Below are 15,099 nucleotides of genomic sequence, written 5' to 3'. Positions count from 1 at the left end.
TTATGTTTGCTCAAACAAGTAGCCTAGAATGACCAATGTTTTCGAAAATCATGCGTTTTAACTCCTTCCCGTACTTTAGCGAGTCTGACTCGCGACCAGATACTTGGGCCAAACGTAAACATAACAAGCCGAGCTCGCGGACTGTTTTTTTGCCCGTTACGATCGTGACTGAATGTTAGTTCCTGTTTACGAGCATCAGTCTGGTCTGTTTAGCGCGCGTCGATGTCTATCGCTTGGGCCCGAGTTTCGCCGAACTAAATGGCACGGGAAGGGGTCGAGCGAAACGTTAGTATTTAACACTGGAAATACTACAGCAGTCAAAATGACTGGTTCTACAATTTTATAAATGTGTCAACCCACGTTTAGACGCACCTGAACCGGCTGGCAGCGGAAACGATCAACACATCAAGCATAGAAAGAAGGCTAAAAAGGAAACACCCAACAGATCTCATAAAGGATATAATCTAACAAACACGAAGATGGTACCCAGCTGGGGGTAGCCACCCGCATGGTAATCAAACAGCCAAAAAATTCTATCAAATGTCCAAATCGGACAAATTGTGAATGTAAACAACTAAATAAAAAAAAAACCTCGTTTAGGTTGATCATAGTCCCAGATGGATTAATAATACTAAAAATGTACTACATAACATGGAATTGTTTCTGTAAGAAAGTAATAAATCAATAAATATAAAAATATTCCATTATTATGTATTTTTTAAAGACCAGTGATTTTGACTGATTTTTGGTAGAAATAACTTCGTGTTAACTATCGATAGTTCTAGCGTTAATATATAAGTTTCGTACTAAATGTTTTGTATTTGGAATTAATGCGATTTAATTACAGAATATATCTGTATATATGGAAACACTTAGCAATTTTAGTTTCTGTCGTCCATAATCAGGGAGACAGCAGGGAGTTGAAATTGAATGCTACTGATTTCATGCAGTTATAGCGTATCCATATGATAATGATCCACTGGCGTTGCTATCTGATGCAAACGAGGTCTAACTTCCATGGCTAATTAGTGTACATTGTTAGAAGCATTGACCGTCTGTGTTAACTTAATAACAAGTAGAAATTAAGTTTCCAAGTTCTTTGTCTATTGCTCATTTTGCTCTGTTCTAAAATGATCAAATGGAAGAAACTTCCTAAACTGGATATAAGCTTTTAAACGAAACGTCTGGCATCTATGAAATTTAACTAGATCCACGCTGCGTATTAACATAATCCAATCTCGTTCAACTTGAAACACGTTGTACGTGTTTATGAGCATGATTTCCGATGATTCGCGCTACCAATTAATTTGAAGACGTACTTTGGCAATTCTTAGCTAATTTCAACGTTGTATCTTAGTTTTCTTTGTTCTTCTTCTTTTCCTTTCTTATAGAATACTTTATAAATAATATATATCAGAGCGGTGTATATGCATAAACGAGATTTTAATCATTTCAACATGCTCAGAACGAAATCAATCGATCACGCGTAATTTCTATTTGGTTGAAATAAAGATACGCTGTTCTCGAATAATGTTAACTAATTGTCTCGCTTCCAAATTTATAAAACTCGTCGGTTTCGGAATTCAAAAATTCTTTATGTACTACATATGCTGCTTATATCATAATATATTCATTTCGAGGTAATTTGTCGATGAAATATCGTAATATTTAATATCGCTCTCTTTCCTTAGTAGTAGCTCGATAATTATTATATCGACGATCAAATCAAATCAAATTAACCTACCAAATTGAATTATCATAGAAACGATGCTAATACGTTAACAATTTCGATATCGCAAATTTTCAAGTACGTTCGAGTGGACTTTAGAACGAAGAAAAATTGTGACGCGACTTTTAACTAAGCTTTAACCCTTTGCACTGATATGTCGAGTGTGACTCGACGTTAGTTTTTATCTCAGAATCTCCTTTGTCGAGTTTCACTCTACATTCTTTCATGTCCACCTTTGTCTGCAAAACGTGCGAAAGGAAACCAAGATTGCATGCTGGAAATTGTTTCAAGATGTATCGTACGCTGAAAAATTACAAAATACGACAATAGTGTGAATAAAACTGGTATTTAAGTGAATTTCTTTCTTCCTTTATTTATTTAAATTCTTATTTTTTAGTTCAAGTAAATTTCAAATAAAACACTTGAAAGCGTTGGGAGTTGCTGCTAACGAAATTGAAATGAAATTCCCAGTGCAAAGGGTTAAACGTGAAAAGTTGTAAGCACGTAGGTGAAATGACATTAAAACGAACAAGATTACGACCAAGTAAAAATATTATCTTTCCGATTATTATATATATTTCCAAATTCAACGAGATATCGTAAACTAATCTGTCCGCATTTTCCCGTATTCGAGGAAACGCCGATACGTTTCCCGAAGCGCGGTGGCGTTCGAATTGCTTCATCCTTCTAAAATCCTTTTTCTTTTTTTTTCGTCAGACCTGCCATCGTATTACGCGGCAAAAGAAAGTTACACACGCCGTTCGCCTTTGATGCTCGGCTAGAAACTTTAACGCGTTGCCGGCGATATGGATCGGCAAACTGCTTGATAGCGTTATCACCGAGGAAATTCGTGCGCCAGTGTGTAAGAGGAGAAGGTATTAACGCAACCTCAACTTCGGCTATTTATTAGCGTAGCGCAGTAATGCCAGCTGATGAGCTTCAAGAGGAAATGCCACTTCCCTTCATCCCCTTCAACCAGAACTTACGCCGCTGTTAGTTTATTAACCGTATCCTTCGGTGATGCTCGATTATCAACGAAGAGATTAATCTACTGTATATACGTAGCTGATCTTCGTACGTTATTTATTCTTTTTCTTGGTCGTCGTCGCAGGGAAACTCAAAGTTTTATTAATTCGCAAGCGATCGAAATTAAACGTCACGTCATTTAGCGTTTACAAGTTTGGATTTTTATCTTTAGTGGAATAAAAATTCTCCTTTTACACTCTGTAGTCGATTATTTTATACGAGCGAAATAAATAAAAGTTAAAGCGTTAAGGATGAGACGAGTTAAGGTATTTTCTTGACGGGTTAAATTGTTTTTTACGATGAAGAAACCTCGTCGGTTTGGTTGAATTTCAGTTTGAGTTTCAGTTTAGTCAGGTTTTAAACGCGTGTATTGCGAGAAATTCAGAAACAATGTAGCTGCGGTGTATTCTTTGATATTTCGTAATTATTCTCTTTAGCTTTGTTCGATGATTCAGGGACAATATAGGTAGAACATATTTTTTTCATACTTCAAATACTCTTTTTAAATCTTTCATTCGACGTAGTTTCGTTTTGAGAGAGACAGCTTGAATTTAATTCAGTTTATCAGCGAGTTTCAGTGTCTCTGAATTTTTTATTAAATTGCGTAGAATATTTGTCACACATTTTTTGTCTTTGCCATTCCGCGGCGTAAAACTTTGTTAATTTCGCCAGTATTTTTTCCTTTTTTCTCGATGAATTTGAATATTTGAGATTCAGTTGAATTTCAAACGGATGCGTTAAGCAGAATTCTTAACGAAAGTAAATACCTTTTACCAGGTGATTCCCGCGTGATTTCCTCTGCCCGTCCCATCGAATTAAAATATCTCTCTTTCTCGTTCTTCTAACAAATTCATTTTCATTTATAAAATCTTCAATCCCGCGGGCTTCTGAATAAGAATCTCGAGTCCCATTTTTTACACAAATTAAATAACATTTATCGTACGTTCTAGGTGTTTTCCTCTGTCTCTTGGGTCGTTTAAAGGAGTAACGTTGCAAACTGTGCTTGCAATGGTCGTTTCGCGTGATAAGAAACGGCGAAAGAACTCGGTGATTACACAAAAATTCGCCAGCTTCCTTTTGCCAGGAACGGCGTGCGAGGAAATAAGTCTTCTGTCGAGGAAATGAGAAACGCGATATAGTCGATACTGTATCACGAAAAATCGATTGGTCGAGGAAATTCCAGATGATTCGCTTATCGCGATTATCGACCCGCGAGACTAGAACATCCATTTTTAAAAGTACTTTCGTTTCGAAGCACTTTCTTTTCTTTTTTTTTTCGTTACTCCAACTGTTTGTTGTGTATTTTTAAACGACATAAAAAAAGAATATATAAAAAAAAAAGATTAATGAAACAGGAAAATGGAGAAAAAGCGAAAGAAGAGGCGATGAATCAGAAGTGAAAGTAATAAATCATAAAGCAACCGAAATGTCGGCGCCTGTATCGGAAATTATTATCCACCACTCTTTGAGAATTAATCTTTCGCGTGGCTAAATATTTATATTCTATTTCACAGAAAGACACTGGCCTGTTCACAAGCTTCATTTACTAGCGGATTTATACAAACATTAATCTCGATAGAATATTTACGAAGAAACATAGTTGCCATTATAAAGCACGTTGCGGGCTCCTGCTGTTTATTTATTTACTATGTCTAGAAATTGTTTGTATTTCCTCTTGCATACCATGTGCAAATACTTGTTATTTTGTTAGCCCGGTTGGCATAATTAACGTATAAATATTTTACTTGTCGATGAGGAAGAGGCGTGTTAGCAGAAGGACACGTTGCACAGTTGTTAACCGTGCTCCAGATGTTTAAAATTTGGATTACATCGTTCGAGAACTTTGAGCAGATTGAGCTGTATCTTGTGTGAAATTATTTCGGAGAAAAATAAAAAGAGAAAAAACAAAAAACAATTTTGTTAAAAATATGGTAAGCAAAAATCTTTAACTAAGAGATTCTGTTATATGAAATCAAAGAGAAAAATAAAATAAATAACATAAAGGAAACGATGGTGTACTATTGTTCGATATGTAAACTGTTACTCTACTGCGCCGAGATCAAAATTAACTTCGTTTTATCCGTTGATCGTTGAACGCGTTTCACGATGCGTGTGTAACACTGATCGTAAACTTAGAACAGAGATAAAAATTGAACATCGGATGCAAGCAGTGAAACGAACTTAGGAAGTATTTGTATGCCTATGGTTAACAATTCTAACATGATCAGAGCATCGAACAGCATTTGGTGCCTCGGAATAAATGTCAAAGTGCGATAGAGTGCAGAAAACACGATGCCAAAAACAAGCTGTTCAAAGGTATGCACCGAAGCGAACGGTTTTTTGAATTGAAAGGATATTCACGTGTATAATATCGATTATCCAATGTACTTATTCGTATAAAGAAAATTAAAAAGACATTTGAAAATCTCGCTGCTGTTTGATTCAAAGCGAACTAGAAACTAAGAAATAATCTTTAAATCAATTTTAACTTTTTCTTTGTTTCCAAGTAAATAAAAAAAAAAAGAAAAAAAAGAAAAGAGAATATTACAGTAAATCGAACCCTAAGAGGGGATAATCTTAATATTTCTTAATTTTCTCAACTCCATTGAAATCTGACAGTCTATTGTCAGAATCTATGAAAAATCCACGTTTCCACGATATCTGTACGTTTCACAGTTTCGATTGCAGGATTTCATCCGAGAAAAGAAACAGATTTCGTTGGACACACGTGAATGTTTTTCGGAACCGAAACGTTCGGCTACGAACCGTTCAAGGCAGAAAAACCGCGTGCTTCTTGTCGGCGGGTTCCTGCGGAATCTTCGCTTGCGAAATCATGGCCCCGAGCATCTAAAGCTATTTTCAAGCGTTCACGAGGAAATTTGGACATGGGATCGGGTCGCGGGGATCGGAATCCCGTACGCAAGAAAGACAACGAGATCAATCTTGTCAAAGTTTCCAATTCTCATGAACGATGGTGGCTTATGGTGGTGATGTCGTGAATGGACGAGGAGAAATTTACAAGCCTTACCACCACCATTGCCAGCCTCTGAGTCGTTTAGCGCGTTCATCTCCATTTTGTGCTGCAGCTTCGTTGTAGCGGTTGAAGTAGTAGTAGGCGTTCCTGCACAATAAACACCACATATCGCGTCCATCAAGTAGTAAGCATATATATTTCTACGAACTGGGTAGTTAGAATGTTAGAGGAACGGATCTGGTCAATCACGACTAGTTAGTTCGTTCTAATAGTTTAGCTTGGTAGTAACGGTACAAGTAATATCGTTTTATAGTCTTAATTTGTTATATTAAAAAAGTTTCGTTAGGAAAAGAAAAACACACTGACAAGCTATAAGAAGTTTAAACATGAATTTCTTTCGAAACGCTCACACCTTATACGTATAGTTTATTCTTGTTAGGAACGTAGAGTATAGAAGCGAAGATCAAAGAATGAAAGAATATAGAAAATGAAAGTTAAGAAAAGGAACAGATATGTTTCTATGGGGTTTCTATTGGGTACAAGATACATATTTTCCTAATGTGTACATGTTATTCTACGGAAGCGGTGTAATTTATTATAGCAATTTTCTATTTATTATAAGAAATGTACTACTTATATATAATCATAATTATATTTTAATTTAAGTTATAAATTATAATTATATTTAATTCAAGTGATTTAATTATTTGTATCGATGGACGGTCTGACAGTGACAGTGACGGTATAAAACAAAGATCATTGAAAACGTCGAATCGTTAGTAACAAATGAAACAAAAGATCGACCGAAAGACTAAATGAATCTGATGAAACTTACGAAGACGTTTAATATGCGCATGCACTCGAAGATTATTCGTCTAATTGTACATATTCATAGCGCGTTTTGTAAACGCCGTATAAACGCAGTATGGCGTGGCAGCGAATAAAACAAATAAAATTCTGATTGGAAATGGGTCAGTTTGTTCTGAGGTTTAGACGCGTCGCAAGCATGTTTTAAATATTTTCTACTATATTAACGGACACTTCGTGGTCAAAACGTAACAATTTCTTTTCCAACTACTCTATTTTCTTCCTTGAAAGTATACGGAGATAATTGCATCAGATGGAAACGGAAGATAAATATATTTCCGCGGAATATTCCTTCGGCCAGATAATTAATGTTTTGCGGTTTGGCGCAACGTTAAACGAGCGCTGCATTATACCACATAATGCTTGGGAAACTTCAGGAGTCCTTTAATTTTATTATGCTAGTTCCGTGACAAGTGAGCGAGATAATCACGTAAAGGAACTAAGTTTTCAGCACGAGTTATCCAATGAGAAATGCGAAAAGTCAAAGTTTCTCGCGTCTATTACATTTGGAAAAATGAATTTCGTAATTACATCGTCTTCATGGAACGAGAATGACGTTACTCTATTAACATTTTATAATACATTTACGTAGCGCGAAATCTGTATTAATAATTTGTTAAGACAAAGATATAAGACATTTTGATCCATTTAATTTCGAAAAATAATTCTAAGGTATATATATATATATATAAGTATACAAATTAATAGTTATAAAAGCATTCTTCTTTCTCTATACTTTACCAGTCGGTTATAATAAACGTTACATACGCGTAATTTACAAATTCGATTGCAAAATGTTACGCTCGTCTCACATATCGATTGCACTTTGTATATACGGCTAGTAGTGAAGACGAATTAACGATTGGATTCGTTTGATTCGATTTAACTCTATCTACCATTGGTACATTTTTCGTATGCTAAAGTTAGAAAATGTATCGATTGATAACTTGGAGATGGAAGTGGTTGTGAAAAGGATGTGAAGCGTTTACAGAGGTGACGACGAAAAGAAGTTTAGACAGCGCGAGAGAATTATATTTTCTGCGCTATTTCCATATTGCAGGACAGAAATTTGTTATTCACAGTTGGTCGATATTTAGCTGACCACATAAATTACGAATACTCTTAGACGTTCTCTCCACAGAATTTAGAACACACTACACTCTGACGGCAAATAATTCATCATCGTTCTTTCGTTCGTTTATATCAAAGTATTAAGCGAGTTTCGCAATTCAAATCAACCATTCGACAACACCGAAATCCGTCAACGATAAGAAATTTGCTAAACGATATTTGCCCGGTCTTCTACCTTCCTCCGGATCAAACGGCTGGGATCGGTTATTAGTCGGTGGAAGTTTGCGCGCACCTGTTCTGCCGTAGACGGCGTGACCAGTAGTACGTATCAATAATAAGTCGGCCGGGCGAGAGTTAGCGAGGCGGATCGCGATGCTCGTCACGTGCGCGGCTGTCGAATAGACAGGGGCGCAAATTGGCAAACACGTGGGACGAACGAAGGGCTAACGAAGAATCCACTCTCGTGTGAAAGCGAGTCGCGCACCGTTCTATAACGTGGAGTCGTATGTCACGAAGGATGATTCAACCTCCGTGAATTTTTCTCCTGGATCCTTCGAGGAAAAGCTCGTGAGACGTTTGGTAGGAGGAAGGAGGACAGGAAGATTTAGTCCAGCGAAGCGAGAGAAAATTGGACGATAATAGACGGGGCGTGCTGCTTGCGAGTACAAGCAATTTAGCCTGTGTGTAATTTAGTCCTTTCGTTCTTCGTCTACGCCGCGTGGCCACGGCTGCAACCGGACGAACTGAAAACCCTTCTTCGGTCGAGATGATAACGAGGCAAGAGGAAGGACGTGGCTACAAGTTTCACCGCAAAATACACCGGCCGTCTGTGAGTAAACGTGATGCACACGCCAAGACTGTCGACGCCCACTACTTGACCCATCGGCGCGGGCTGGTCCTCTTAGGACTTTGCCCTTTGAACTCGACTGCCATCGCTGGAATGTCATCTTGCCGAGATCAGACGTTGCCAGGATAATGGGAGGACACGTATAATAAGCCGAAACGCTGTACGCTTGATTAAGATGATTTTGGCCAGCGACGCTCGCGGTTGCGTCCAGAATGGTGATTAAGGCCACAAGGTTTTAGGTTCTGCCGGGTTTCTCGTTGAAGAGCACCGAGGTAGATTTCAAAGGCTCTTACCTTTATCACGTAGGTTCCTACAAATTACATTTGCTACTTCTTTTCTCGTGTATATTCATAGAAAAAGAGATTATCCTGATGATTTTCACGATTACGAGATTACAAGAGAATAAATACAGACTACCATAGTCGAAGAATATAATAAGCGATTTTAAAATTCGATAATCAACTTGCCAAAACTCCTTTTATTTGCTTCCCATGTTTAACACGTATTTTTGCTCTCCGTTGGATATTTCAAAAATGACGATCTTTAATTAATCGTTTACAAAATTCCGTCGATTTATCCTGCGAGAAACATCTATATTCGCGAAGCTAACGAAAGTCGTTTAAAACCATAAAACGAACAAAAATAGTCGGCCGTTTTCTCGCTTCAATCAGACACCGTACGACACATCAAATACTTTGAACCTTCCTTCGCTACGAGTTCCACGTATTTCTCGCTTTAGTTAAGCGATCGTAAAATGTTATTTCGCGTTCCGCTCGAACTTTTACGAAACTCGACTTTTTACGGAATACTCGCGATTACTTCGTCTCTGTAGTTCTCGTTATTTCTCGTGTCACTTTATTATCCTACTACGCGAGAAACTAATTCGGTCAAAAGAGAACGTGCTCGGCCGGAAGTCCGTCCGGTGGCGTTTGCAATATTTTCTCGCGGAAGCAGAGACGCGGAAGGCTGCGACATTTCCACACGTGTTCGTGTATCGTACTCGAAAAGATAGAGCCATGACAGGGGAAAAAAGTGAAAAATAAAAAAAACACGTGAATTGCCAGAATCGCTGGTAGGGGGTGGTTTATTTACTGACCCAAAGGAAGATATCGCTTCGAAATTCAACGTTGACGTTAACGTTTCGTAGTACGTGACGCGAACGATGCGTATCGTACGCTTGCTCCGTACACGCGCATAAACATGTACACTCGTACGCATACATTTACACAGATGGGTACACACGTACGTTGCACATTCATATCTATACAGGGTTGATTTCGTTGACAATCGATCATGTTTAGTTTGTTATATTGACGCTTGTTGTTTGTTGCACGGTACAGAAAACATGTACACACAGGAGACACAATTGCACGCGAGCCAGGAGAATTCTTCGAATATTATCGAATAACGTCGAAATACATCGATGACGCGTTATATACATTGACGATCGTTACATTATATTTTGATAAATACGTGGGTGAAATTTTTTAGTAACACAGCTTTAGTCGACAGGCTTTGCGATACTCACTTTGCGAAAAGTTACATGTTTAGCGTTCGACGATGACGGTACTTGGCTTCGTAATTCCGTTTTCAGTATCGTTGAATCGAAGCTATAATTGTTAGAAAAGTACTTTCGCGATCTCTTTACGTATATCGTTAATCGTCGTTGTTCGAACGGAAGATCTTAAATCGTTTGAAAACGTTAGAATCTTTCGTAAGAGAGAAAAGATAGTTTTCGTACTTAAATAATTATAATCGTACCGTATGGAGAGTTTTCTAACGCACTACGGATCGCTAATAATTAACCCTTTAACGTTAAAACGTCTGAATCACCACAAATACCATGTAACAACTTGTTCCACGATCGAGAAATACATTTATCGTTATCGAGCAAACTATCGCGAATCTCATATATACCTGCGAGTGTTGACGTTGAAAAGTTGAAAAAAGTTGAAAAAGAAGATTAAGGTAAACCAATTAAAACCACTCAGCGAATTTATCGCGGTTATAAAAGCGCAAACTTGGCTGGGCAAATATTTATGTCGCGAAACTGCCGGGCAAACTGAGTCGCGTTCCTATTAAAGGGTTGACGTAAATCGATTTTCCAAGGGACGCGAGAATAAAACGTCTTTAATTCGCGGTAAATGCGGCCAGCATTTCCTCTTTTCTCCCCTCCCCCAAACCTCATTAACGAGCTATTCCATTTTTTCCCCTGCTTCCCCTTTCTCGCCGCAATATGAAAAGATCGAAGGTAAAACGCTTCCGGTAGCGTGCGACAGAGAAAGATAGCAGAGACCGTAGAGATAGAGAGACGAAGATAGATAGGATAGATTAAAATACGTTTATACTAACCGGGATAGTAGACGGTTTTGTGGGAAACGTTGTAGTTCGCCTTTGGTATACCGAGCAAGCATTTGACAATCGCTGCTTCCGGTAAATCTTCGTCCAGTAAGGTCGTTCGTGATAAGATATCGTACAGTCCATCGTGACGCAGCGTAACAGTGGGCTTTGCTGTTTGCTTTTCCGGGACACCCCTGCAATAGAAGCGACGTTTGCAAAATTATCACGGCCACGTCTCAAGCTGAAATATCATGCAATATGTCGGCCGAATGAGCGGCCATTAGCATGTTAATGTTATTTCGGAGACGCACGCCCGTCTCTTGCTTCTCTGTTGTTACCGTTCTTGTTGTTCTTGTAAATTCTGTCTTTGGAATAATGTCCGGTCTTTGGAATAATATTCAGGCACTTTTCATTTGAAACAAGAATTTCTTTAAAATTAAGCTTCTATATATTTTTTTTAGCATAGAACAGGGTGTACATACGGTGAACTTAATTCCGAAGATCTGAGAAATTTTAGTTGCCGAATGGACGAAGAATTATTTCGTTAGAAACAAATTTCGAATTTCACGTAAACAGAATTTAGAGTTTCGATCGACGCTTCGAACAATCAAGTCGTAATTATTCAAAATGACAAATATTCCAAGTCTCGCGTGTGAGGTTTCAAAGTTATGACAAATTTTTTAACGAAAAAACAGTAATTAGTTTAGATAGAGATAACGCTGAATTTTTCTATAACATGCGAGTAATTGATAATTCCGTTGTTCGATATTTTATTGTACACGTTATGTTTAAAACGATGGTAATAATAATGCTTATTTAATATAATTAACCGTTCGCTTTGTCTCTTTGTACGGTTCGTCTGTGTTACAGGTTTATTATTACAGACAACACGGTGCTACAAGACGAATCTCATAATTTCCATTGTTATCGTTGAGTGGTTTGCAGCGTTAAAATAAGACAATTTTTCCGTTTGTTTCCGTTTCAATGCTTTTATCATTCATATTTTTCCTACATACTTTTGTTACGCTTGATCCATGCAAAAGAGCTTCTATTATTAAATTATTACATTGACTACATAAAATATTATTTCTCTCAACGTTTAACAGAAAGCTCTTACGCTTTTACAATTATTACGCGTACTGGTTGCCTTCGTTATTTTACACGAACTTTTATTCGTCATTAGCGTACTTTGTAACACGTTAAATCATTAATTTCTTTTACCATAGAATGAGAATTTTGCGCGCGTGTAAAATTCAAGAGTAATTTTTACTTTTTCGCTTTACATTTCAATGTGTTTCGACGAGAGTAATTGTAAATTACAGTTTCATTCTTTTTTTTTTTACGAAAATGATAACACGTATCGTGTTGTTTCGTGCACAGACGTTTAATTCGCTAACAACGAAGCGGAAGTTCGTCTTTATCAAGATCTAAAAGTATCAGAAAATTAGGTAGTTTACCGTAGTGCATGGTTGAGGGGTTGAAAAGCTTGCTGGAGTACTTACTCGATGGATATATCCAGGGTGGGGTGTGGATATAATCCTTCTGCCATACACGTTATCTCCACTCCATCCTTATTATCTATAGTCTTCTTTCTATACGTAAGATCGAATTTGTCCTCCGTTGCTGGAACAAACAAGTTTTATTCGATTAAACGAATGAAGTATTACGGTCCAATTAGTTAAAATACTTTATAAAAAAAGAATATATATACTGTAAGCTGTTTTGGAAAGAGAATTGTTAAATTTTATATTCACATGCATTTACACAAACGACATCGTAAGTTTCTTTTTTAGAAAAATAATAAAGATAATGATATAGCTCGTTTCAATTTTGTCAACTCTGTAGGTAATAGAGAAGTTTAATTCAGAATAAAAGTAATTTTTAATATCGTGCGAAGCATCTTCTAAAAATTTCATTTTTACAGTCTATTACGATTTCACAGATCTTCTACAAAAACAAAGCTTTTCGTTGTTTTCGAAATTTATTCAGCCCGTTGCCTCCCTTAAACCGTCGACTCTTATTTTTCCAGTTCTCTGGCTTTTATCTATTTTTTCTACCGTGAGCTTATTGGCATAAGACAAATTGGCAGATAAATTCGACCGTGCACACAGTATAGACGATAAAGCTTAATGTTCGACAATGATTTCCGGGCTGTTCGTCTGATTCAGACATATTCGAAAGCGGCCAACAGCTATGTCTGTTATTGTTGTAAAAACGACTTTGAAGTTTTATTCGTCGCACGTCCAACAAATTTACCTTCCATAGGCAACACTCTATTTTATTGCAATTTTTATTCAGACGCGTTCGCTTCCGAATATATTTTAAACCGTATCGGAAATCGCTTAATGTATCTCTATGTATTTTCCCCGTAACATATTACATTACGATGAATAAATCCAATGTTTTTCATTTCGTAACTGATTTAGTGCTATTTCGTAACTGATATTGTTGTATAAAATACTGTATGCTAAACTTATCGTTAGATGACTTGACAAATGGAAGTGTTTCCTTTCCGCGCGTTTTTAAACGTTTTTAACGAATAATATGAAAAGATATGACATATCTTTTCTGTGACATTTCACTCCCTTCTTAAATACTAATAGCTGTTTTGTTAAATAATTTTTTAATTTCGTTATCGGTCTATTTTGTCCTAATATTTCTAAAGATTTACTTATGTATCCGACATTCCTTCTTCTGACAGAAAAATGTATTATACCGTTCTTCCCCTGTGCCAATCATTTATTAATAAGTACACGCTGCTTCAATGGTTTATTATTATATATTAAATATTGAATTCACGATATAATATAAAAATAGTATAAAATTGTAGGACTCGTAGAAAAGACGTGATACTATTTTATTATTTTTTAATCGTTACTTTCACGAGGCGTGCATATTATCTTTCCATTTCAATACAGTTATGATTATGTTCGACGTTGTTTTCAGAAGTTACTGCTTCAAGTTATGTCACAGTTAATGTAGAAGATGATTCGGTAGCCATGTACGCGTTATCCTAGTTAGACAAATTCTTACATAATTGCTATAGTTTCGAAGATATTTGGGTCGTAGCAATTACTAGATCCATCAATCGTACCATCTACTTATGTATGCGTTTACTAAAATATATACTTATATATATATTATATATTACTATTAATATATACGTATACTTATATAAACGTTTGATTATAATGGTACAGTTATTTTCATTATAAACTGGCATTCGATACAAATTAGCGGAGTTCTAAATCAAGAACTAGTATCACAGAAGTGTAAGTTTAATTTTAGCTGGTAAAAAATATCAAAATTATAAAAATGATCGTTGTAATAGATTATCGGAGGTGTTAATTTACGATAAAACTTGAAAAATTATTAAATTTGATTGTATTTAAACGAAGAAATCAACTGTTATGACGTTAGTAAATTATTATTGTTTGATTGACATTCCGGGACATTGTTAAGTGCATGCCATCAGGTATATAAGGAACATAAGACTCGCGCGCGAGCTCATTTGTGTTACATCTCCTACTTTGTGAAGATCGAAGAAGACTTTTACGAGGTAAGTTACTAATTTATAACATTTGTTTTATTAATTTATAACTTCTAAGTCATTAATTTATAACGTTTAAACTGTCAATTTATAATATTTAAACTATTACTTTATAACATTTAAACAATTAATTTAGAACATTTAAGCTACTACTTTATAGCACTTAAGCCATTAAATTGTAACATTTAAGCCGTTAATTTACAACATTGAAGCCAATAATTTATAACATTTAAACTATGAATTTAAACATTTGCGCTATTAATTTATAACATTTAAGTCATTAATTTATAACATTTGCGCTATTAATTTACAACATTTAAGCCATTAATTTATAACGTTTAAGCTATTAATTTACAATATTTAAGTCAATAATTTATAACATTTAAACTATCAATTTAAACATTTGCGCTATTAATTTATAACATTTAAGCCATTAATTTATAGCATTTACGCTATTAATTTATAACATTTAAGCCATTGATTTATAACATTTAAACTATTAATTCACAATATTTAAACTATTATTTTATAACGTTTAAACCATTAATTTATAACATTTAAGTCATTAATTTATAACATTTGCGCTATTAATTTACAACATTTAAGCCATTAATTTATAACGTTTAAGCTATTAATTTACAATATTTAAGCCAATAATTTATAACATTTAAACTATCAATTTAAACATTTGCGCT

At 35.8% G+C, this 15,099-nt stretch overlaps 1 protein-coding gene and 1 long non-coding RNA gene across 2 annotated transcripts in view; both read right to left on the bottom strand.

Moving 5' to 3' along the window:
- The window catches only part of LOC138178534 (uncharacterized), a 155,303-nt gene that overhangs the window by 31,191 nt on the left and 109,013 nt on the right, over positions 1-15,099 (bottom strand). The window lies entirely within an intron of this gene.
- LOC138177981 (uncharacterized) overlaps positions 1-15,099 on the bottom strand; it is a 71,814-nt gene that overhangs the window by 8,033 nt on the left and 48,682 nt on the right. The window contains exons 5-7 of the mRNA XM_069109377.1: positions 12,357-12,477; positions 10,867-11,048; positions 5,784-5,876 (exon numbers count right to left, since the gene is read on the bottom strand). Coding sequence (XP_068965478.1) covers positions 5,784-5,876; positions 10,867-11,048; positions 12,357-12,477 — 396 coding nt within the window. The remainder of the gene's footprint in view (positions 1-5,783; positions 5,877-10,866; positions 11,049-12,356; positions 12,478-15,099) is intronic.

Source organism: Bombus flavifrons, chromosome 3, assembly GCF_040668555.2.
Source record: "Bombus flavifrons isolate JBK064 chromosome 3, iyBomFlav1_principal, whole genome shotgun sequence".
Classification (NCBI taxonomy): Eukaryota; Metazoa; Arthropoda; class Insecta; order Hymenoptera; family Apidae; genus Bombus; species Bombus flavifrons.
The sequence above is the reverse complement of the archived record's forward strand: the minus strand, read 5'-3'. Positions and strand labels throughout refer to the sequence as shown.